This window comes from Syngnathus typhle, linkage group LG5 (assembly GCF_033458585.1).
Source record: "Syngnathus typhle isolate RoL2023-S1 ecotype Sweden linkage group LG5, RoL_Styp_1.0, whole genome shotgun sequence".
NCBI lineage: Eukaryota > Metazoa > Chordata > Actinopteri > Syngnathiformes > Syngnathidae > Syngnathus > Syngnathus typhle.
In genome coordinates this window covers 19,696,204-19,719,793 of record NC_083742.1, presented here as the reverse complement: position 1 = coordinate 19,719,793, position 23,590 = coordinate 19,696,204, and the positions used below count along the sequence as shown (strand labels likewise).

Here is a 23,590-nt window from a genome sequence, read left to right as displayed (position 1 = left end):
AACAAATTCATGGATAAAAAATTCATTGCTGTAGTGCGTAAAAAGCAAACCTAAAGCACGTTTAAACAAAAATGATATACTCCTTTTTAATCAAAACAAACTGTCTTTCACGATGACAAACAGTCCAGTGATACAAAATAAAGTCAAATAAAACAAGATAGAGGAGAGTGGGTGGGGCACTTTAGACTTTTGAATGAGTTTGACATTTTTATCACATACTGCTACTGGAATAGATAAGAGGGCTTGGTCATCGCAGGACAGCCCGATAACAGACTGCGGGTTCTCTTTCCTACAACTAAATTTGCGGTAGGATGTGCTGATTTAAGAATGTTACAATAATTGGCAAAACACTTCAACAAGACTCTGCAATTCAATAAATGAAGAAAGTAGAGGCCAATCAATTAGTCTGATGTTTGCTCATCAGGCAAGAGAAGTGTCAGAAAACACAAAGCTTTATTAGCATACTGCAGCCTGACAAACATTGTGCATAAATAACATGTTGCGTGGATCAGGTCATTACAAATCCTCATGAGAGCTTCTGAAAACGAAGGCCACCAAAATAGCCTCACTAGTCCTCGATGACATCATTTCACAGCAACAATGAGACCAAACAATTTGAAGGGCTCTGCCAGTGACAAGACATGTATTGCATCAAATTCTTACGTGCACACATACAATTGTACCGGGAGGGGCGGTTTTAAGAATGTTCATGTGCAATCCAGTGCTCCTGCCACATAAAAGATGGATTTAGTTTCTATTAAATGTATAAACGGGAAAAAAAAAAGCTCTTTAAAAAGGCAGAACAAGGCGAATGCCCAGAAAATAAAATTAGTCAAACTTCGAAGTAGTTTCGATTTTGTCTACAGCAAAAAAATAAAATATTTGCCAAGTTTTGAGCATGATATGAATACAGTAGCTCCGACATCTTTTTGTGGCTCAGTAAGGCCTCAGCTCAAGTCTCACACGGGATCTTCGTGCCCGAGACGTCTCGTAATACAACACGGTGAGCGCGTGGACGCGGGTTTACAAATGAATGGGGAGTGTTGGTGATCCCAAGCCTTCCTCCAGCCACGGCACGGAGGAAGGCGAGCAGCGCTGCGCGGCGCGCCGGTGGATTCGGCGAAGTCTAAGCATGTACAAGATGATTGACAGGAGGACGATGAAGAAACAAACCAGAAATAAGTAGTGGTTGTTGACAAACGAGAAGCTGTGGCGCAAGTGGGAGTGTGATCCTTTTAGACTTTCCTGCTGGATGTCCCTGGAAATAAAGAAAAGTCCGCAATCCCCATAAGGACAAACGTGAGTGACACAAAATGGAGGAACGGAATGCAACTTCAGCAAAAGGATCTTACCTCAAAGGTAGAAAGCGTGTTCGGAAGAGAATAGCTCCGAGAGTCCACTGGACCTCCTTATCGTAAACCAGAAATGCTGTTTTCAGGTTTTTATAGTCGGGAGGGAAGGAGAAGCCCGAGTGCAATACTTCATACATCCACGCCGATTTAAAACACTGATACCTGCAGAAATAAAGAAATAAAAAAATCAACCATCATCACAATCCAAAACATCTTGAATTATATAACACATTCACGCCAGCTTTCGCTCTGTCAAAGTGCTCAAATGAAATAATACAACAGAATGTATCACACAAAACATTGGGAATAATAATCATAAATATCATTTTGCTTAAGAAAAGAAAAACTTAATAGACAGCATATGAATTGTATATGATTATCAAGAGTCTCAGTAAAGGGATGGGTTTTAAAAAAGAGCACACACACTTGATTTTAGAATCATTAATAGCTTTAAAATCAGAATGTGTGTGCATTTACCGCAGTCTGTGGAGATCGGCGTGGGAAGCGAATAAGCCGGCGTCAAAGCGTTCCCTCAGAGTCCCCCACTGGGTGGCGCAGTAACTCTGAAAATGTGAAACGTACATGTTGAGCAAGTCACCACGAGAAGCTTAGACTTTTTTCAAATAATGAGTCTGAGATTCATTTTCATTCATCTACATCACACTACCAAAGTCAAAACAAAATGTCATGTGTTTACGTTTCATTGCAAAGAACTCTTGAAGATGTATCGACGCCATTTCCTACGACACGTGTGTTGACTTATTCTCCTCCAATGAGGCTTGTAGCCATTCACCTTTGCAGCTTGGGCATATTTGGAAGCGTTGTAGTCTCCGCCCATGCGCAGCACATCCTCTGTGCAGTAATAGAATTCAGAGAAACCAAAGAACTGGCTGTTGTTGTAGTCAATGGGCGGCTGGAAGACGCCGTTCAGAGACGTTTGAGTCTCGTTGGTGCGGTTGAGGAAGGGTTGGAGTGCGTGTCTGCACTGGTCAAAGTCGCCTGTGCCCAGCACGTGGAGCTTCTGTTCCGGGGAGCCGATCTGGTCCCGCAGGTCCGTGGGGAGGCAGGGGTCCAGGAGGGGGGACGCCGCCGTCTCGCCGACATGCTGACCCAGCAGCCTGGTCAAATCGGACACGAACGAAATGATGAAAATGAGTCCAAGCGTCGGTCGCTAGGCTGCGGCACTCACTTGTTGCGAGTGGTTGTGTTTTTGACGAGGCTCTCCTCGTAGGTTTGGCGTGCCGCGTTTCCTCCGAAACCCAGGAAGGTGGACACGTAGACGCGGTACACATGATCAGTGCGATGGGCGTCGCATCCCAGATTAAATTCGGCCAGTAAATTCTTGGCCACCTCCTCCTAGGAAATAAATGAAAATGATGACGTTAGATCATAGTGTGGGTTGATTTCTTTTTCCACACGACATGAAAATATGGAGATTCAAACAGGACATATTAGGTACACTACTGAGCGCCGATACAAGAGCTGCTTGCCAAATGACTGACGAGTTCTTTGAGATTTGAGCAATAATTTGGCCTTTTTTTTTTTTTTGCTGACTTGCGAGTCCTGTATGGCGGCAGTCAACGCAACCTCACTTCACAAAAAGGCAACAGAAAGACAAACGGTGCACACGCAGGCGGACAGAACAACTACACACGGGCATATTTTCTTTATCCTCTGTGAAAACCGACCAGTATTACGTTTATCATTAGAAACTGTCATGCGTCTATATTACACTGCCCCCAGGTGGCCAGGGCATGCATGCATGCACGCTAGGAGCAGCACAACGTTCATTGAATTTCAGCAAAAGTACGGCAAATACAGAGAGCGGTCCAGGGGGACAAAAATGGTGCAAACAAAGCCGACGAGGAAGCAGAAGACTGAGTGACAACCAAAGAGCACAACAACAACAAAAAATGAATTGATCATGGATAATAACCTGTTGTGGAGAGGCAAAGCTTACACTTTTGGGCACTTCAAATGCTATCTGTGTGGAAACTCCGCCCATGTCCAAAACACCTGCAGTCCTTTTTCTCACTAGCGCCTCCTGGTGATCACTGCCCGGGATATTGACCTCGACAACCGCGTCGTCATCTTGACGAGAGAGCAGGACAAAAAGGTAAGAAGGCTACAGACATTTTCTGAATGAACAAAAAGGCAACGCAACCCTCGGTGTCCTTACCACTGTGAGCATGATTAAATTTTCCAAGGACAAAATTGATCCCGATCCACGCGTAGACTCCTGAAATCAACGAGAACATCTTTGCACGTTAATAATGCTATCCTTTTCCAAATGCTGCATCAAAATGCCAGCCAAGACAAACAACGCTCAATTCGGAAATAATATCAATTTTTTTATTAACGTGGTTGTACTTTCCAGCGGTGTAGAACTACACTGCGTTATAATAAGAGCACTTTCGAATACTGTACATACAAATAATGACTGAGAAGAAAAACTACCAGGCAGTCAGAGTGTATTGTTATATTACCTTCCAGTTTTCCGGAAATTACTTCGACATGAGAATCTGAGAACAGGAAGTCAAAGTTCACCGGGATGTCTGTTCGCAAATCTTCCAGAATCGCCTCCTGCTGACTGATATAAAAAAAAAAAAACATAAGAGGGGGCACAATAAGAAAAACATTTCTGTTGAAAACAAATTTTTGCTGGTGTGTTTTGGGGTGCTGGAAAGGTTTAACAGGAATTCAATTCAGTCAATGTGGAAAATTTGTTTCACAGAAAAAAAGGAAGTTAAACACAAAAATACAAATAAATAAAACTCAAAGTAATATCGCACAAATAAATTTAAGTGCACCTCTCAGGCAGAATTCTCATTCCAGCTGTGCACAGGATGTAAAGCGGTGTTTCAATGTGCTTATTTTTGGGAATGTGTTCAGCTGCAAAGCTCAGCAGTGGATGGATATAGTCACTGGCTTTCTCTGGTGTTTCAGCCATCTTGGAAATCCCTAAACACAACAAGAGGAAGCATATACGTTCATCACGTGTCATTATTGCCATCATCTGTTTCAGATGCCTTTTCGAACCTGGTTTGATCTTCATGACCACCGACTTGCCATTTTGATCCCTCATTTGCCGAATGTCCAGGAGCTCATGGGGGTTGCCATTGTGACTGGGCCAGCAGTACACGTAAACCCTGGAACCACTGCTGCCGCAATCCACCACCAAGCCGTAGCTCAGGTCGGGGTTGCTTGCGTCGGTCGCATCCACGTCCGACACCCGAGCCAGGTGCCTATGGAGGGTAAAACATTGCTCTCGTTCTTGTCCGTCACACTCGGAGGCCACAAGAAGACACATCCGGTCCTTACACTATTGCACGTGATTGCTTCAAATGAGAATGGGTTAACCTGTGGAAGCTGTTTCCATTTGTGCTCCAGCTGCCGGGCAACTTTCCAGTGACCAGAAGCAGGTAACACACTCCCAAGAACAAGAGGAGCAGGCCAATGAAGAGCAGCTGCCTGGATGAAGGAAGCAAGAGACGAGGAAGGCTCTGGGATGGCAGGCTAAAATGCCAGGACGCTGGGAAAAGGCAGGAAAAGCTTATCCTAAAGGACAAAAGGGGGAAAAAAGCAATATAAAATCAGCTGAGATAACATGTGTGTATATTTCTTAAGAGGCTTGTTGCAAATGTCACAGGAGATATACCGTTTTTTTCCAATGTACCCTACACAAATCCGAAACATTTCTTCGCTATTGAGGTTGCTAGCGCATGCGCAGTGATACTGACGGGCAGAATAACATCCGGTTGTTCCCAAAGATGATCTTTTTTCTGAAATAATTTTACGTTCACGGACTTAAGTAGGAGTCAAAATTTGGGTGCGTATTATACATGGGTACAGGCTTTTTTCCAGCATCAACATGCCATTTTTAGGGTGCGTATTATACATGGGGGCGCATTATACATGGAAAAAACGGTACTTCAAATCTAAACTACAGAGAATCCCTCTTGCCACGGTCTAGAAACAAACCTGCCCATGATGAAGACTCTCCTCAGGGCTTTAGTCTCATTGATGTGAAGCCGCCAGTCAGTAGGATGGACGAAGAATCTCCGGCATTCGGGCCACACTCCATTCCGGTTTCATGACGGCTCCCCGTTACCTTGCATTGGAAAAAATCGGATGTTTAGGGTTGAATCGAGCTTCGCTGGGCTCCTCGGTCGAATTGTAGTCTTCATCCGCAACATTAGTTTCAAGCAGGTAAAAGCCAAACAATGTAAAAACAAAACAGCTGTTGTTTTGCTAGCGTTAGCGTCACTCCTCCGCAATGCTAGCAGTGTACGTGACCAAACACATATTTTAACATTCGTCGTTCGAGTACTACACGTACGAGACAGTGAACATATGTCATACTTACAATTCACATCGCAAAAGTCTTTTACAAACGTCATTTGCGAGACACCAACTGCTAGCCGGCCGGCTAAACTTGACAAGTGTGTGGCAAGTCCCTTTACGAATGACGTAGGGTAGGATTATGACGTATGAAGAGGGCGCGTTTGATTTTATTCAATGTTAACGCGGTCAAATGGGGACAACGTTCCGAAAGCACCCAACAGTCTGTGTGAAAGAAAAGAAAAGAAAAGAAAAAAGAAAAGAAAAGATGACACCGACATGGGAGCTTTGTCATTTACATGTTTTGAATGTTTCCAAACATGTAAGGGCAAATTCACTTCCTAGAACACAAGAGTAAATACTTTGTAAAATACAGCCCCGCATGGCACATTTGCCCGAGCCACTTTTCGATGTCTCCCTCCTCCAATAAAACGGACTCATGATAGGATCCGTGGCCTGGGACTGCTTTTTATTTTATTTTATTTATTTTTTTGAATACGTGGCTGCTTCTGTAATGATTTGTTTTTTTTATTTTTAAATTGCGAGTACTCGAAACCTACGGAAGATACAGTACGAAAGCTGACCAATTGATTCAAACAGGCTTGCAGAGTCAATGATGAACTCGGAACCGCCCAATTGGATTTTGGATTTTACCTGTTGGTCGTCACTCTAATCGGTTTGAACATTAACTAAAGAAACAACTATGATAAGGAAGTGAAGTCATTTCCAGAGCCCTTAGGAACGCCAGTCTGAATATGAGTAGATTTGGACTGGTTTTGAACCAAGTGCAAATCTCGCAAAGAACTACTTGCAAGTAGGGCTGGAGTCACTATCGAATACTTTTAGAATATTCTACTGATTATTTAAATGATCGGATACAGTTTAGTTTATATTGGAAAAGAATCTTGGTGGCTCCTGGTCAAATAATATTTTTTGTTTATTTGATATGATTTAGTTATTATAAAACAATTAAACAACAGTTGTAACATCAGACAGCAATGATTGTTGTTCATTGAGATGTTTGCAAATGTCTTATTTGGATTAAACACAAAAGATAGTCTGATTACATCTATCAGAGAATTACTACAAAAATGCTTTTGCTGGCAATATAAGAGAATGTCAGTCTGCAATCTAAAAGTTGTCTGAACCTGAACAGAGCTTCTGTCTCTGCTTGTTCCATAATGCATTGTTAATTCCAAGAAGGGTTACTCAATCACAAACAAATGATTGACACTCCGCAAGCAAAACATCACGCTGAGGAACGGCCTCACCTCATAATCAAACGTGTCCACTTCTCAACAGGCATCACTGCATCTTGAGACTTGATTTGTCTTTGAGAATTTTTGGGTGCGGCGACTCTGTAACTAGAATCTAGCAATTTCTTTTGAATCCAAATTTCCCGAAACTCTGATAGTAACGCAACATAATTTTTACTGCAACAAAGGAATATTCCAAATATTTTATACACAAAACAAATCATGTACTTTTAAAAATTTCAAACCACAGATAAAAAAAATGACAGTAAAATCCTAAAATTGTGTTTTATGCATTATTTCAGACCGTGCAATTTTGCTATCCAAATCAAAAAGAGCATGTGAAAAAACGTAAGTGGTTTTCGTCAAGTACGATCAAGCCTGAAGTGCCTTGTTGTTTTTGTCAAGCCGCCTTCGTGCTAGTGGCTCTGCCAACACCGCAAGCGCTTTGCTTCTTTTGTTTTAAATCATCACAACCATTTGCGCATTTCAATTTCTCGAGAGCCACACTTTGGATCTTATTTACAGCAACAACAACAGAAAATTATATCTAGTACCGTATTTTCCGGACTATAAGGCGCACCTAAAAACCTAAAATCTTCTCAAAAGCCGACAGTGCGCCTTATAGTCCAGTGCGCCTTATATATGGGCTAAATTCCTAAATTCAAACTGGCTCGAAGCATTGTGTCATAAAATCAAGCTTAAGTGGTCTGCTGAAGACTATGAATCATGAATCAAAAAGACTATGGATCATTATTTTGTCATTATAAAGTCATTTGTTGCATCTGAAGTTGAAAAAAAAGATAAAATGGAGAATGATTTGATTTGGATAAAAAATCTGACATGATGCATGAATGGTGCGCCTTATAGTCCGGTGCGCCTTATAGTCCGGAAAATACGATACAAAAAAACCCGCTGGGCAGTCAAGATGAGTTAAGGTTGCTTACAGTAAATTGCTAAATATTAAGTTGCTGATAAATTGCAAAATACTGCTCAGTGCACTTCTACATATTACTCCTGCAAATAAATTCCAAAGCTTGCCCGCTACAAATAATCAAATGACAGCCTGAATGTGACTCATTTCTAAAATCAATCATGAAAGAATAGGCAACATTGCGAGTCATCCAATCAAAGTGATGCTAAATCTAGCAGAGGGGCTTCTTGGGATATGGTACCACTTTCCTTCCGGCCACATAAACCTCCACGATGTTTCTATCGTCACCTGCACGACAAGAACAAAAGGCATCGTGTGGAGGATGTTACGTCAAGCACAAGGGAATAACTCGTAAAGCAATCGTAACCGGTCACTCACCCAAATTCAAAAACTTTTCCAGCATAATCTGAAAGGAAAATTGATCAATCAATTAGATCTACCGGATAAGAGAACCAAACTGGACAAGTGTGAGCCGAGTGTCAGTTTAACTCACCTTTGGTTCCTCGAGCTGGATCAAGTCAATGGGCCCATCCGGAACCGCTACGTTCACTCTCAATGCATCAAAGTCTTTCCCCACTTGAAAGTTTCCAATTTGGTCATCGAGGGACAAAGCTAGAGACATACCACATATTCATCAAAACAAAAACAGCGCTAGCCTTTTCAATATCAAGATGACTAACCGAGAACGTTGTTTTGTACCTTGGCTGCCACCGAGTGTCGCCAACCTGAACACCTCCTCAAAGGTGAGCGTCTTAAGTTCCGGGTCCTGTAGGCTCAGAATTTTGGACGTGTCCAAGGTTCTCCTCACGGCGTCCAGCATGGAGGCTGAGTAGCCTCCTGCCACGTCTGATGGAGGGATCACATGAGTAGGCCCAGAGAAAAACCTTTTCGTACCGTCATGGGATTGTTTCATTTCGCTAGTGTCTTTTTAAGAAGGTTCAAAGGAGGTCCCAAATATTCATCCTTCCCACCTGTTCCGAGGCCAAGCTTGACTTTATGATTCAGGACGTTCCGGACATTGAGGAATCCACTACACAACCTGAGAGGATGAATCGTCGCAAACCATTAGAACAGCATTTTGCCTATTGTAGTTTGAGCGCTAAATCAATCGCGCTTACGAGATGTTGGAGTTCGGACAGTGAGACAAAGAAGCTCCTGTCTCTCGAAACAAATCCAACTCTTCATCGCTCAGGTAGCAACCGTGCGCCATCACCGTCTGCCAAGAGGCAACAAATTAAACCAAGAGGCGACCCAAAATGTTTTGAAAGCAAACCGGCGATTGTTCTCACCTTGTCGGTAAGAAGGTTGTGTTTGTGGTAGACGTCTGTGTAGGAGGCAGAATCGGGAAACAGCTCCTTCACGATCTTCACCTCCTCAATATTTTCACTAATATGACTCTGGTTATTCGTGAAAAAATATGACATTGGCAGTTACTTTTATCGCTTTAAGTCAGGGTGTGTATATTTTTGCATGTTCATTTTTGGAACCCTTTGGTTTGAATCTCTCTGGCAACTGTTCCCAAGGGGAGCTAACTAGCTTTGGTTGGCATGGTGACCTCACCTGAATATGCAGGTTGTTATTCTTAGCCAACTGTCCCAGTTGTCCCAGCAAGGTTCCGGAGCACGACAGGACAAAGCGAGGTGTTACCACGGGCTTCACCAGAGCGTACTGACAAAAGAGCGACAAGAGACCACCACTTAGTCAAAAATGGCGTGAGATTGACCTTGACAACAAAGCTCTTTGACATTGCATTTCTCCCAAAAATTCTACTCACCTTCTTCCCCAAGAGCTCAGCGATGAAGCTTAAGGATGAAACACAAATCATTTGCATGTGAACCCTCACATCTTACTCCACATTGATGTACGAATGAATTTTTTTCCTACCCACCGACGGGTTTCCTCCAGAGACTCTTGACACGTCTCTTTGTAATGTTTCACGGAATTATTCCTGTCCATGCACACCTTGCCCACCAAAGCTCGCTGTCCCAAGTCATCTAAAAAAAATAAAATAAATCAATTTGCCATCGTTGCATGCTTTCTAACTTTTGTTGCTTGACAATACAAAGCCTTCATTTAAAACGCACCCGCAGAAAAGCGGCCTTCGAGGACCAGAGTTTTAACACCTGTGATTTAAAACCTTATCTCAGGGGTGTGCAGACTTTCTCAAAAAAAAAAAAAAAAAGAAAATTGAAGGGCTACTTTGATTTTGTTAAACACAGTAAAATCAGTCAATCAAAAAGGCAAATATACATTGTTTATGTAATAAGGTTACATGAAAAACTGCTTAGTATTTTCTTCTAGGAACTTTTCGGGGGGGGGGGGTGTTCTTTTCACACGTCTGCAGCAGATGACATAACACAAGCCCCAAGCGTCTGTCCAGGCACCTGCTTCCACTCATCAAGGCGAGTTAGCGTGATTTGTACTTTGCCTAACACGTTTAATTGCTCGCCATAAACCGCACGGGGAGGTTTGGACTATGAACAACATGACGGATAAAGTTGGGAGCTAAGCAAAGATTGCAATAAAACAAAAACATTTCAAAAGGATCCACCGTTTTTAGCAGCCCACGCAAGAAACAAAGGTCAGGGGCTTCAGCGAACTGGCGTGGGGTGAATGACCGTAAAACTGCCAATAACCCGGGCGGCTTGTACTCGCCGTGGCTGTGTGATAAGGACAAGGTAGAAAGGTTCATGAGCATGATTAGGAAGTGAAAGCGAAAGAAAATCAGACAGCAGATGAGAGGTCAACAGCTGAAATAGAAAGAGAAAGAAAATCAGACATTAGGTGAGAGGTCAACAGCCGAGATAGAAAGAGAAAAAAAGCTGAGATGGCAGACGATAGTTCATATGTCACCCGGCGCCACGCGTCGTGATGTCGTGACAACCACTAAATGCCTCTACTGTATTCTTCTTTTAGAGGAGGTGTGATCTTTTCCTCTCACGCGTGCCTTACGGGAGGGACATTGTTCCAAGAACCACCTCAGAAGTAAACATAGCAAGAATGCATATTTTGATTCCAACCCAACAACTCATGCATGTTTAATCAAGTCAGGTTTTTCTTAATACAAAAATACTTTACACACTTATTAAATATTATGCCCAAGTCAAGAATTTGTACGTGAAAGCAAATATGCGTGTGAAAAAATCTACCGTAATTTTCGGACTATAAGTCGCACCGGAGTATCAGTCGCACCAGCCATAAAATGCCCAAAAAAGTAGAAAAAAAAAACATATATATGTATATATAAGTCGCTCCTGAGTATAAGTCGCCCCCCCACCCAAACTAAAAAACGCGACTTATAGTCCGAAAATGACGGTATGTGCCAAGGTGCTCATACCTGCAATGTGACCCAACAAAAGAGATGAGTCGGTATGTATGGTTGCAAAGTAACAAGCGGTGGTTGTTCCGTTTTTCAGGGTTCTTTTCTGAGAATGACACGAAACCAATCACGGGATTAAGAGGTTGTTTTTTTTTGGTCGAGTTCCTAAGTGGAAGTACACACATCTTGAAACTCCTAGATTATGTAACAACAGGATGTGATACCGTTTCTACGGAAACCAGCTTGTCATAACACACCGACACATTTAGAGGAGCTCACCACGACTTGAGTGTAGACCTCCCGTGCAAAACTCTTATCTTTAAAGCGTGATTCCACGGGAAAGGTATACTTGTTGAGCCAGTCAAGCAAGGGCATGTCCAGGGCCGTGCCAGCATAGCTGTATTGAGGGGCGTGGATGTGGGTGTCCACCATTCCGGGCATGAAGAATTCACTACAAAACAAGAGGGCATCGCATATGAGCTGTATGCAGTTGTTTTAGATGCATTACGCTGTCTACAGAGCCATATGTACGCGTAGCAATATACATTTTGTACGCTTACTGTTTTTCCAGGTGAGTTACCGACGATGGACTAAATGCAAATTCTTTGGAGAGTCGATGCAGCTCCTTGCCATCTCCGATAAAGGCGATCTGGTGATAAAATGGACCTGAAGTCATTGGCAAATGATTGAAACGGAACAGCTTGCACGGGTGCGTGAATAAAGAATTGTTATCATGTAACGATAAACACAGTTCGGTGAATGTTAGACATTTCCCCTTGGGTTGGTGTCAGGAAGGGCATCCGACTGTAAAAGGTTTTGCTCCAAAAATGTTCTCAGTATAGGCACTCTCAACTACGAGATGCCCATGGACCGTCCCCGGTGGAAGAAAGCCACATCGAGAATCTAGTCCAACCCAGCGGCGCCTGGAAAGCGGACTTTAAACCGATGATGATGGTGAATGTTAGACATTGCTCACCCATTATCGTTTTTATACCACTACTAGTACGAATATAATAGTGATTCCGTAATAATAACAACAATCGATAGAAATATTCAAAGTAATATTAAGAATACCAATATAACACCATAAAATAACAATATAATTAACATGATTATAATATATATAAAATATATATATATAAATGAGTAATAACCCACAAATTGGTCAAATTGAAACAACAATAATAATAATATAATTAACATAATTTTAATATACGAATATAAAATATAAATTAATAATACCCACAAGTTGGTCAAATTGAAACAATAATAATAATACACCTTTCCATCAGCTTGAACTCCAAGTAGTGCATCTTCCAGAATCTTCACCGCTTCCTCCGGGGTTGCATGGATCAAAGTGCCCCTGAAGACGAGCATCCGCGCAGAAGCTCCGTTCGCGTTCGCCATCACAATTTTAGAGCAGTGATACGAATTCGCGCACACTTGCAGCGTACTGCGCCTTTGAGTCCGTCGTGCGGCGAAACTTGAGACGGTCGCTCTGCTGGGGAGGGGAGGGGAGGGGAGGAGAGCGAGGAGGGGGGCGGGGCAGGGGCGCACCTGAATGCTCAGCCAATCGGAAGGCGAGGAGTATCTGGGGTGCGTCCAATTCAACGCGCACAAGATAAGGCGCGACGTTCACTATTATGATGTCGCTATTCCAAAGCTTACGTCGGGTTTTAAAACTGGAAATGACCAAAAAATGATATTTTGCATAAGGTAGCAACCTCAGACTGCCTTCAAAAGAATGACTCAAATGTCCATTCTCCAAAACGTTCACCCTCACTGGATTGTTAATTTGTAAAAAAAACTATTTTTGCATGAGTTTCCCACCGAGTTGAATGTCTTAGTGTAAAATAATGTTTGGTGTGTGGTTATCTTCATAATGTCACGATAGTGTCTACTGGCTAACTGTTTTAACCCTTTATTATAAGGTTAGGCAATACAATGATGACATTTGTTAGCACAACTCGCTATATGCGGAGTGGCAATGCACATGAAGACTACAGAGCCACATTACATAAAGGTTGTCGTGAGAAAAGTTGGATCGGGATGTGATCGCGCTCGTGTTCTGGCTGTATGGGTCATGATATAGCCATAGTTGCCTAACTGGCAAAAATGGAATAAAATGATCTCACTTGGGTGAAGAGTTTACCTCAGGCTATCACTGCTTCCTCATTGGTCCGGTGCCACTAAACTATAATTTCCTCAATTTTCAAGTTGATTTGAGTTACTTCTCACAGCTACCACTCTGAAGTATATGAAATGACGTACCAACTTTCCTATACAAGGAGGATATGAATAAAGTTGAGTAATAATGGGGTCTCACTGAAAAGAAAAACACATCACGATTATTAAAAAACAAAAAAAGTCTACACACCCTGCTCAGGTCTTTGTGACAAATTACCAAAATAAATCATTTGAAACTTTTACTTTCATGTTTATTGAGTTGATAAGTAAATTGTATTGCAATATGTTTTGTCAGGGTGACTTTTTGTGTGACTTTTGCAGCTGGACTGTTCTTTCTTTATCAAGTGCAAAAAAGGTGGAAAAGGATATCTTGGTCACAGTGTTGGGTGAATGGATTAGTGACATGTTATATAATTTTGCCAATGTGTTCAAATATTACCACAGGGTAGAACATTAGTCACCGATTTGGCTCTAAAATGTTGCAGATTCATATGAAACTGTTCTCTACATTGCGGCATCATTGAAATAACACCAAGAGAGTTCCAAAGTAGTTGCTCTCCGTTTCAAAAAGGTCGGTGATCCTTGAGTTAGAACAAGCTCGATGCAGGTCAACCGACGTTCAAATGCAAAGACATGTGTGAGGGTGACGTCTGATGCTATTGCACTGGATCCTTGGCACGCCAAAGCATCAGAAATGCAAACGATCGCAAATGAAAGCGAGAAAAATGAGAACCGGTGTGTTGCGCAAACCGGCTGTGGTAAGACGACTTGAAGTAAGCTACATTCGATTATCAACAAATGAGATGAGATGACAGGACACTCCACTCGTGCAATCATTTACTATGTGAGTTTTACTCGAGACACATCTGGAAGCGGAGGAGACTTGCACGGTGTCATCTTTGTGACTGATTGACTAACTTCATCTTCATCCTCAGGGTCACTGAAGTCTTCATCATCATCATCATCATCATCATTGTCCATGTCCTTTTTGCCTTTTTCTTTGCTATCGTTGTCCTCTTCTTTTTGGTCCAGATGAGAGTTGACTCTATAATAGTGGAGGAGAAAATATCATCAGCATCATCATCTTCAGATATGTCAACTAGTAACTTGAGAGCATGAGCTCCCAAACTGTAGTAGGTTCCAACAGGGTGTAAATGTGTGTGTGAGATGACATAATTAACCAGTTATGTTGTTTCCTATTTGGCTCAAACCAAATAGAAACGGTTCAAATTTCTGACTCAAAACCACAATTTTTATCTGCTATATATCGCCCTCTACTGTCAAAACAAAGGAACTTGTGTGAGGTAACTCAGCCACAGGATGGCAGTCTCCTCAAACAATAAAATGCTAATCAAGAATAAATGATTGAATCCTTCTGTTGTAAGAAATGGTCTTCAAATGTTATATAGCACCACTGCAATTCTAGAGAGAAAATATTGATCAAACAAATACGATATGCATTGGTTAATACTTACGGGATGACAATGTCTTCTTTTTTCCCGCACTTGCAGCATATTTCCAGCTGAAGAGAGCAGGGTTTACAAATGACATGATAAGCATCCTTCACAGTCTTCTGAGAACATTTGATGCTGAAATAGGAAAAGATCCATCTTTAATTATTGTGATAGCAAAAAAACTAGCATCACAATAGGTTATGGGTCAGGGTCATTTTCAGGTTACAGACGAATACAATTATCACCATGCTTACTGTTTTATGTTTATACATTGACATACCATTTCCGTGGCTGTGTTAGAGATTTATATTTGTTGTACTTGACTTTCCACTCGAGAACACCCTTGCAGTGTTGACATAGTCCATCGTGGATTTTGGAGTTGGCCTTCTGCGTTTAAAGAATGTTAAAGATTTTACACAAAGCGACTGCCAATTTTGAAAACACTAAACAAGCATTCGTGCATGCATGCATAGTCAAGTGTATGGGTGTTTTTCTCGGGCAAACAAGTCTTACCTTGACTTGCACACTCGCTCCGTATTTGTCATTCTTGAAGGCGACGGTGTTCTGGTACTTTTGGCCTCGCGAACGAGACGCGTTACCCCTCTGAGTACTCATAATACAGAAGTAGTTAGTTATTAGTTAATTACGCATGGTACAGTTTAGCAACCCAACTACACGCGAAAGGACAACTGACCCGGAAGTACTTTTCATTCGCGAGAGTAAGTGGGCGGAGGTTTTGCCACCTACTGGCGAATCACTCTTCCATAACAGGAATCACACCGTCACTTGAATTGTTCTTGTTTCTTTTTTCTTTAATGCATTTTATTTTTCCGTTTCACTATAAAACCAAAACATACTACAGTAAAAATTGAAAGAAAAAAAAAAGCCATAAATTATCAGTCAAAAAATGTGGTGCCGAAAGTTCCACCAATGGTATTGGTTCGTGTCAACGTCAATCAAAAATGTTACCCAGCACCACTCAATGACGACGATCCGCCTAATTAGCGCCTACTAGCTTTTCTATTGGTGGATGCATCGTGATAGTGCAGCTACAATTGGTTTACAAAGCTGTCAATCACCGCCCTTTATCCGCTCGGAGGCAAGATAGCAATCTGACCGGCGATGTCTCATGAGTCAAGTGATACTGCTGTCAACTGCTTGGTAATACCCAAAACGCTCTGATGCCAAACCACAAATAAGTTCAAATATCAGCGACTAATTCGTTCTCACCCATGTGGCTTTCAAATCGTGTGGATTTTTTTGGTTCCTCGACTTGATTAACATTCGGATGTGGAGGAAACCGAGCAGAGGGAGGAAAAGGAACCGTCACGGAAGCTGCCTGAAGTGGAGGACGAAGCCTTTGGAACGGGAGTGACTTCACCACACATCAACAACAAGACGACGATCAGCATCGAGGGGATAATAACCTTTCCGCATCTTCCCATCACATCTTCCCGTCGTCTAGAAACAATTAGAAGAACAATTAATCGTCTTGACGACAATAACAAAGGTATCATCTGAAGACTGGAAGGGAAACACAGCAGACATCCAGGTAATGTCACACACCGACATTCTCATCATATCCTGAGTTTATTCAAATGAAGTCAAAGGAAAACAAACACACACTCTATAGGTGTGTATCGCTAATTACAACCACTGACTGACGAGTCTCTGCAACCTCAACCAACCAGTTTAAAGAATCAGTGCAAGCTCGCTCGCTCCTGCCTTTCCCACCATTTTAGAGTAAGCAGCCAGCCGGCCAGCCGGCAATGCACCCACCACTCGCAGGGCTCGTTTTTTGTTGTGCCCACCAGATGGACTAAATGGTGGGCTAAATATAAAAACTAACAACGTCCGCCCTCTACGTAGTAAGCTGCATCGAGATGCCATTGCAGCCTTCACTAGACCATAGCATTGGACCTTAATGAGGTTCTGTTCAATTAAAATCAATGCAGACTACTTGTGTGTAATTCAAATGCCCTCCGCCTTCCATTTAAGTGTGAGTCAATAGGCTCTGGTTCATTAGCAATTATAATTTGAGACCACTGCCTACTGGAGCTATGAAGAGCTCATCAGTGTTGTAAAGTGATCATTTTTTTACGTTATGATTGACACCACAAGCAAACAAAGCACGCATTGATTTTTATAGTACTAACCAATTTGTAAAACAAGACACAGTAAGGAAAACCTTGGTGTACTCACTGATTACTTTTCTCCACCATGGGATAATGTCCAACTAAATGTTTTTCTAACAGTCTCATTTCATTCTAAGATAGCCTGTAAAAAAAAAAAAAAAAGGCATCAGTCATCATACGAAGAGGTGTTTCTAATATTTTTTCAAAATGTAGTGGCCAGTTAATAGTTTTTGCATTACAAGGCCAAAAAAAATGTGTGTGTTTGAGGAGGGGGGGTGCTCACATGATTGTGGGACAAGCATTGGCCTGAAGGCATTTGGCAAATGTTATAGAAAAGCTTTCTCCCCCATCTGAGACATGCAGTGAAGCGCAGAAGCACAAACAACCCCAGACTCTTTGAATTGCACCGTTGTCCAGTTGACAAAAGGAATTAGAGCGGACATGATGTCAGCGAAAAAAAAATACATCATTTAAAAAATAAAAAAATGCTTCCAGTTGCTGTCGGTCATTTAAAATTGCTGCATGAAACATACTAACCCAAATGGTTCTTATCTCTCCAAGGATGAACCACCTATCCTTTAGCGAGTTTTGTTGCCTCTTCTGCTGCCCGCCGTGTCCCAGCAAGATCACGGCCAAGCTGGCCTTCCTGCCCCCAGAGCCCACCTACAGTATGATGTGCGACGAGAGCGGCAGCCGGTGGACGTTGCATCTGTCTGAACGCGCCGACTGGCAGTACTCGGCCCGCGAGAAGGAAGCCATCGAGTGCTTCATGACGCGCACTTCCCGGGGCAACCGGATCGCGTGCATGTTCGTCCGCTGTTCGCCCAGCGCCCGCTACACGCTCTTATTCTCCCACGGAAATGCGGTGGACTTGGGCCAGATGAGCAGCTTCTACATCGGTCTGGGTTCCCGGATCAACTGCAACGTGTTCTCCTACGATTACTCCGGCTACGGCGCCAGTTCCGGGAAACCGTCAGAGAAGAACTTGTATGCTGACGTAGACGCCGCCTGGCATGCACTCCGCTCACGGTAAGGTTGACGTCAACTTCACGCTTGCCTGTTAGTGTTAGCAGTTTACTGACTGGAGAGCTGTCTCAAAATTCTGCCGAGTTGACAATGAGCGCCACTGCCACCTACTGGAGTGGATGTGCAATTGCATTTTATCAAATGACCAAACAAACCAAAAAAAAACTGTGATCATGTTTTTAAAAGCGCTAATATCAGCACAAAGTCAGGGCATGACTATATTTGAGTTTTGCAGGATCATACTGGCCGGTTGTGTTGGTGTGAGTGGGTGAGTACTGTATGCTGAAATGGACCAAAAAAAGAAGAAAGTTAAGGTGTTCTTTAGTCTAGGCTCCTTCTTTTCTTTCAATCTGATGTGTGTTCTTTACGTCAAACATTTTGTGCACTCCTTTGTTTATTTAGCTGAGGGGGGCGGGGTGCTAATGTTCTAAGCGAAACAAACGGCCAGCTTGATTTATCAGTGGCACACTAAATATGTGTCTTACAATTGAGATTTAGTTTTCTAGGATAGTTATTCACTTCCAGCCTTTTCTAAACTCCGATGTAAACATCCCAAAAATCTAGACAGCAGTATTGTCTGAAGCAACCACGTTCTATTCCGCTTCTCTTCGAAGTTCTGTCTTTGCTTCTTATCCGCAGTCAGCAAGTGTAACGTTTGGTCGAGTGCAGACAAAGCGGTGCCAGCTACTCTCAATACAACGTGCGAGCTCCACGATTGCGTCACGCACACTCCGCTTCTGTTTGTGGTTTCATTAGTCACTGGACAGGAGGTTCTTTCACCTGAGCAGGGAGCGGTTCAGTTGTTGAGTCAACAAACCCAAGCGCAAAAGTCCTGATGATCATACTAAGGATTCAAACTGGCAAAATCGTACCGCAAAGTGTAACATATGTTGTATCGTGTGTGTGGGTGTGTGTGTCATTTTCCTTGCCCTCTGTGATGGAGGTGGGCCAGCAGTCAAACCTGCCAGTCTAAGATCCAGCGGTAGCCTAGCAACCGATTTCCAATGAGCATTCAGACCCAAGCCTTCCCACACTGTGGCCAGGAAAAACAAAACAACAGCAAATCACTTCCTAGGCCACCAGCATATGGATTCTAAATTCGACTCTTGGACGTTTGGTCGTGACCCGGGAATCAAAAGTGGCTCATCGCGGATGGGGTGCGGACTGGCCGTCAAAACTTGTTCCTTGGATATTAACACAACATACACTTGATTGTTGTTATCCTTATCAGGGGGTGGCCATTTTGCCACTTGCTGTTGACTGAAAATGACATCACAGGTGTTGACCAATCACGGTTTAGCAACTGTGATGTCATCAGCAAGTGACAAAATGACCGCCCCAGGAGATGAATAAAAAGTCACTGGATCCTTACCAGACTATTCCTGCCATTTAGCTAATCAAACACACATGACTAATCCGTGTGTAACGCACGTGTTGAGGATGTCCTAAAAATATCCTTTTTTTCTTTTTGCTATACTTGCTTTCTTTTTTTCTTTCCTCTCCCGGGCAAAAAAGCAGTAGGCTCTCAAGAATCGAGGAACGAGGGAGGATGCGAGGCATAAAAGATCGGATCTGCGTCGAGAGAAAATGCACGAGGGCTGTGGGGGAGGGCTGTAACCATGGTCGCACGACCCACTATGGCACGGCAAGCCTCCATTCTACAAAGCAAATTGAAGGCTTGCTGGAAATGGGCAACGGCCGCGCTGCCAACTTCACACAAGTGCAGCTGAGCAAAAGCCAAGACGGACGACAACCTACTTTATCTGTTGTGTCCTCCTTCCGATATAACATGACGTATTGTGTCCCGTCACCTGATAAGTAGGCGGGCCCGGCTCGCCCTACAATATTGAAACGTGGTTGCGCTGAGGGATATCATGCAGTGATACTGGCAAGCACAGGATAACAATCACTTACTGCGCCATGACAAAAGCTTCATCATAAATAAGCTCTCGAGAATCATGTCACTGATGCCTTGAGGGAATATACATATCATGAGTACAAGGGTCAACGACCTTTGAGAAGGGGCTACCAGATGACTGTCCTGCACAAAGCAAACCATTTACATCCCTCGACATGACTTTAATATTTCACTTAAGATCATTTGCGTCGGTTGCTACACCCCTGTGTGACGGAAGTCAGCTGATGACCAGGGCGGAGCTATACACGGCACCCGTACGGTTTTGGACAAATGGCAGATTTTGTTTGCCTTAAATATCGCTTGCTAGTATCGGTACTCGTCCATCCATCATAAATATCGCTTGCTAGTATCGGTACTCGTCCATCCATCATGGAAAAAAAACCTCATCTCATTCGCATCGTACTATTATTAGCACCGTTTTGTTTCGTGACAATTGCATTTGGACTGACTTGTGTGTGTGTTTTGTCAAATGTGAAGAATGTGTTCCTGAGCTTATGTTAGATCTCGTGCCCTTTGAGTGTGCACGTGTTCTCGGCTTGTCTTAATCCACTTTGGAGCTGTAAATGTGAGGCGCAGCGGGTGTTCTCTCTCATGTACAAGGCCGCAACATCTGGCTTGTGATGTCGACAGTGAGCAGCCTTTTTTTTTTTTTTTTTTTACTCTAGTCAGTATTTTCATTTTGTTGACAGCATTTTCTCCTACTGTACAAACTCCTTAAGCGGTGCTTGGTTAACCGCGGTCAGGTATCACATGCAGAGCCAGCCAGCCAGCCAGGCTGGATTTCGAGTAGTCAGCTGACTCTCACTGGAGTGTGTCACGTTCGCAATAATCATCTGGGGAATGTCTCCTGTTTGCCCTCCCTCACTTTGATTTTCTCGTGCAACCAATCCAGCGTCGGTGTTGTCCATCTAGCTCCTTCTTCTCTTCCCTTACTGAGTTGGTTTTACAAAAGTACCTTAGCGTCATCCAACGATTGTGTGCTTGATTTAGGAGGCAGCTACCGCTGAGTCATGAGTGAGTAACTTATTTGACCTGCAGGCGTGTGCTTGTGTGTGTATGTGTTGTCTCATGGCGCACCTTCTCTTAATTCCAAGGCTGACATTAAAAATACGAGCGTGTGTCCTCAACATTTAAAGCCACGTCCAAAATATAGCAATCCACACACGCTTGGCCACCAAGCTGTTTGTTTTTTGGATCAGATGGCCAATTTGGACAGCCGCCATTATATGCAGCAGAGCAAACACGATTGAACCGCAAATATGTTCCTTCACGCAGGTACGGCATCCGTCCAGAAAACGTCATTGTGTACGGCCAGAGCATTGGCACCGTGCCTTCTGTGGACCTCGCCTCTCGCTACGAGAGTGCCGCAGTGATCCTGCACTCCCCGCTTACCTCCGGCATGAGAGTGGCCTTCCCCGACACCAAGAAAACGTACTGCTTTGACGCCTTTCCCAAGTGAGTCCGCAGATTGGGGGGGGGGCGGGGACTCAAAAATACAGCGGTGACTTTAACATAGCCACGTTTTTGGTTTGGTTCTGTGCGCTACACCCCGATTTGGTTTCTGGGCGTGTATCTGTTGGCAGATCAGCGCCCTCTGTTTAAATAGCGAGCGTCATCATAGTAGCAGGATGTCGTTTCAAACAAGAAACACAAACATCTTGAAAGCCTCCGTTATTTTTCATTATGTCCAACCCTCCATGATCTTTCGAATCAATAATTGTTCTGCTTTATAATTGCGTGTTTAACCTCTCTTTCCGTAGTATTGACAAGATCTCAAAGGTGACCTCCCCGGTCTTGGTGATCCACGGCACGGACGACGAGGTCATCGACTTTTCCCACGGCCTGGCGCTCTACGAGCGCTGCCAGCGCCCCGTCGAGCCGCTGTGGGTGGAAGGGGCGGGGCACAACGACGTGGAACTCTACGGACAGTACCTGGAGAGACTCAAGCAGTTTGTTGCACACGAGCTGGTCAACTTGTAGAAGAAGAAACGGAGAACACATCGGTGGCTGGTTTTGTTCTGTTGTGATTATCATGGCTGTTTTTTTTTTTCGCCTCAGTGGAAGTGTTGGTGGTAGAATGATTGGTGCTCGGAGCTCCTGTTCAGTCCCGTCCACTCCACCGCAACTGTGAACCTTGAACAATATACAAACTAAAACCCTATTCATTTTTTTTTTCTTCATGTTGCATAATTGCACATTGCCACAGTATGCTCATGCAAGAGAGAGCAGACTGTGTGGAAAAAAAGTCCGCGGACAAGTGTGCACGTGACATTTTTGTTGCCTTTTACAAAGAACGCAGTCCTCGACCTCAGACCAGGCCAGAAGGATGCTGACCTTCTCACTTACAGCCTTGATCCAAACTGGACTGCACTCTCCCATCCAACTGATATTCACTTATTATTTTGTATTCTTATTATTGCAGTACGTTTGTGTATATTTGCACATATCAACTGTCACTGAAGAACTGCGCGGTACAAACTGCTGTGCCATTGAGTGTTGCCAAATATTTAGTAGAATATATTGCAAAGATCTCACACTTGATTGCATCACCTCCTCTAATCTTTGTTTTTTTTGTTAAAGTTTATCATGCAATGTTGTGTTACGCTCAGATTAGCATCACTAAGCAGAAGTAGAAGAAGTCTGCCGGCCGGGTCTAACAGTCTCTTCTAGATTTGAGGATGTTAAAGAGTCCATATCCAGAGCTCATATTAAAGATTATATAAATGATAGAAAATATTTACTTTTTTTTTTTTCCATATGTTGGAATTGTATACCACTAATGCCCATCTAGGCCGAGAATGGTGCCTGCATTCTATTTATATTCAAACATTGAAAATGAACAGCTTTTTTTTCCCCTTAGTATATCTAAGCAGAGATTGAATGAACACTACACCTACTAACTCACCAAGCATGTCTTTGAACAATAACTTATGTCATAGCTCAGTGTTCCAGGTCTCGTTTGTTATTTCCTTTCACGCTCTTGCCTGCTTGCCATTTCTGCTTCCATTGTTGATGGTTTACTTGCCCTTTTATCGCTGAGCAAGGCCAAACAAGATATTTCAATGCACTAATGACTCTATTTACTATCAGAGCTGAGATAAGCAAATGTCAACGTTCATGAATGCCATTCTTTTGTTGATGTTTTTGGCTCACCAGCCTGAGTTTATGTCGGACGCTGGGCCACGTTGAAGACATGGGTGCTAGTGAAACACATCACATCGACTGATTCATCAGGATTCAGCATCTGTCGGGTCCTGACTACCTGTTTGGGTTCTTCTTTAATTTTGTGCGCTTTGTAAATAGGACATTATATGATGCTTGTACTTTTTGTTTCCAGTTGCCATCGTCTCTGTTAAATGACATTTATACTTCATGTGACGTCTGCCCGATCAAGTTACAGGCTTCATTTTTTACTGCACAGCTGGACTATTGGCATCTTTAATTCTGTTTTTTCTACTGCATATTTCGATACAAATGGAACTCAAACTGTAATAACGATTAAATTTAGTAACCAACGTGGATGACAAAAATAAAATGGTCATTTAGAAGAACTCTAGTTTGTGCTGACTTTTTTTTTTAAATTAATTTGATTGTTACGTAAGAGTTATTCTGGCCAGTCAAATAAAAGGAATGCAACACAGCAAAATGTTTTACAGTTAAATGGATGCCAA

General features: G+C 42.9%; 4 protein-coding genes across 8 annotated transcripts; 1 reads left to right on the top strand and 3 right to left on the bottom strand.

The window, feature by feature from the left end:
* Positions 1-397: 397 nt before the first annotated feature.
* On the bottom strand, positions 398-7,106 carry entpd4 (ectonucleoside triphosphate diphosphohydrolase 4). Of its 4 annotated transcripts, none has more exons than XM_061278313.1 (14): positions 6,965-7,106; positions 5,719-5,918; positions 5,334-5,463; positions 4,713-4,910; positions 4,392-4,597; positions 4,163-4,313; positions 3,839-3,942; positions 3,532-3,591; positions 3,289-3,443; positions 2,542-2,708; positions 2,146-2,470; positions 1,830-1,915; positions 1,353-1,514; positions 398-1,258 (listed from the first exon to the last, which is right to left on the bottom strand). In XM_061278313.1, the coding sequence occupies exons 3-14, from the start codon at positions 5,339-5,341 to the stop codon at positions 1,024-1,026; spliced, it is 1,857 nt and encodes a 618-aa protein (XP_061134297.1). In that variant the 5' UTR covers positions 5,342-5,463; positions 5,719-5,918; positions 6,965-7,106; the 3' UTR covers positions 398-1,023. The 4 variants fall into 4 exon arrangements, 3 of the variants coding, with proteins under 3 accessions (XP_061134297.1, XP_061134299.1, XP_061134298.1); XM_061278315.1 differs by having other exon boundaries at positions 3,313-3,443; XM_061278314.1 differs by lacking the exon at positions 5,719-5,918 and having other exon boundaries at positions 6,965-7,105.
* gda (guanine deaminase) lies at positions 6,613-12,688 on the bottom strand. Of its 2 annotated transcripts, XM_061278319.1 has the most exons (14): positions 12,481-12,688; positions 11,760-11,848; positions 11,479-11,650; positions 11,218-11,305; positions 9,769-9,874; positions 9,655-9,682; positions 9,441-9,548; positions 9,170-9,277; positions 8,999-9,096; positions 8,852-8,919; positions 8,580-8,726; positions 8,374-8,492; positions 8,259-8,286; positions 6,613-8,168 (listed from the first exon to the last, which is right to left on the bottom strand). In XM_061278319.1, exons 1-14 carry the CDS (start codon positions 12,604-12,606, stop codon positions 8,092-8,094), a joined length of 1,362 nt encoding a protein of 453 aa, XP_061134303.1. In that variant the 5' UTR covers positions 12,607-12,688; the 3' UTR covers positions 6,613-8,091. The 2 variants fall into 2 exon arrangements, with proteins under 2 accessions (XP_061134303.1, XP_061134304.1); XM_061278320.1 differs by lacking the exon at positions 11,760-11,848 and having other exon boundaries at positions 7,138-8,168; positions 12,481-12,661.
* A 927-nt stretch (positions 12,689-13,615) lies between these two features.
* On the bottom strand, positions 13,616-15,558 carry lg5h9orf85 (linkage group 5 C9orf85 homolog). The gene is made up of 4 exons (XM_061278326.1): positions 15,354-15,558; positions 15,121-15,227; positions 14,862-14,975; positions 13,616-14,431 (listed from the first exon to the last, which is right to left on the bottom strand). Exons 1-4 carry the CDS (start codon positions 15,453-15,455, stop codon positions 14,227-14,229), a joined length of 528 nt encoding a protein of 175 aa, XP_061134310.1. The 5' UTR covers positions 15,456-15,558; the 3' UTR covers positions 13,616-14,226.
* Positions 15,559-15,913: 355 nt separating this feature from the next.
* On the top strand, positions 15,914-23,470 carry abhd17b (abhydrolase domain containing 17B, depalmitoylase). Its single transcript, XM_061278322.1, has 4 exons — positions 15,914-16,392; positions 17,537-18,004; positions 21,195-21,374; positions 21,680-23,470. The coding sequence occupies exons 2-4, from the start codon at positions 17,538-17,540 to the stop codon at positions 21,897-21,899; spliced, it is 867 nt and encodes a 288-aa protein (XP_061134306.1). The 5' UTR covers positions 15,914-16,392; position 17,537; the 3' UTR covers positions 21,900-23,470.
* The last annotated feature ends 120 nt before the right edge of the window (positions 23,471-23,590 follow it).

Coding starts and splice junctions, on each gene's coding strand:
- gda (XM_061278319.1), bottom strand. CDS start 12,606: ATGGCGAACGCGAACGGAGCTTCTGCGCGGATGCTCGTCTTCAGGGGC. Junction 9,875..11,217: donor TTTGTTGGGTCACATTGCAG/GTATGAGCACCT, acceptor TATTTTTTTTAG/ATGACTTGGGACAGCGAGCT. Junction 8,920..8,998: donor TGTCCGAACTCCAACATCTC/GTAAGCGCGATT, acceptor TCATCCTCTCAG/GTTGTGTAGTGGATTCCTCA.
- abhd17b (XM_061278322.1), top strand. CDS start 17,538: ATGAACCACCTATCCTTTAGCGAGTTTTGTTGCCTCTTCTGCTGCCCG. Junction 18,005..21,194: donor TGGCATGCACTCCGCTCACG/GTAAGGTTGACG, acceptor TCCTTCACGCAG/GTACGGCATCCGTCCAGAAA. Junction 21,375..21,679: donor TGCTTTGACGCCTTTCCCAA/GTGAGTCCGCAG, acceptor CTCTTTCCGTAG/TATTGACAAGATCTCAAAGG.
- lg5h9orf85 (XM_061278326.1), bottom strand. CDS start 15,455: ATGAGTACTCAGAGGGGTAACGCGTCTCGTTCGCGAGGCCAAAAGTAC. Junction 15,228..15,353: donor GAGCGAGTGTGCAAGTCAAG/GTAAGACTTGTT, acceptor CTTTAAACGCAG/AAGGCCAACTCCAAAATCCA. Junction 14,432..14,861: donor AAAGAAGACATTGTCATCCC/GTAAGTATTAAC, acceptor CCACTATTATAG/AGTCAACTCTCATCTGGACC.
- entpd4 (XM_061278313.1), bottom strand. Junction 2,709..3,288: donor GCTTTGCCTCTCCACAACAG/GTTATTATCCAT, acceptor TTTATTTCCTAG/GAGGAGGTGGCCAAGAATTT. Junction 1,916..2,145: donor AATATGCCCAAGCTGCAAAG/GTGAATGGCTAC, acceptor TCACATTTTCAG/AGTTACTGCGCCACCCAGTG.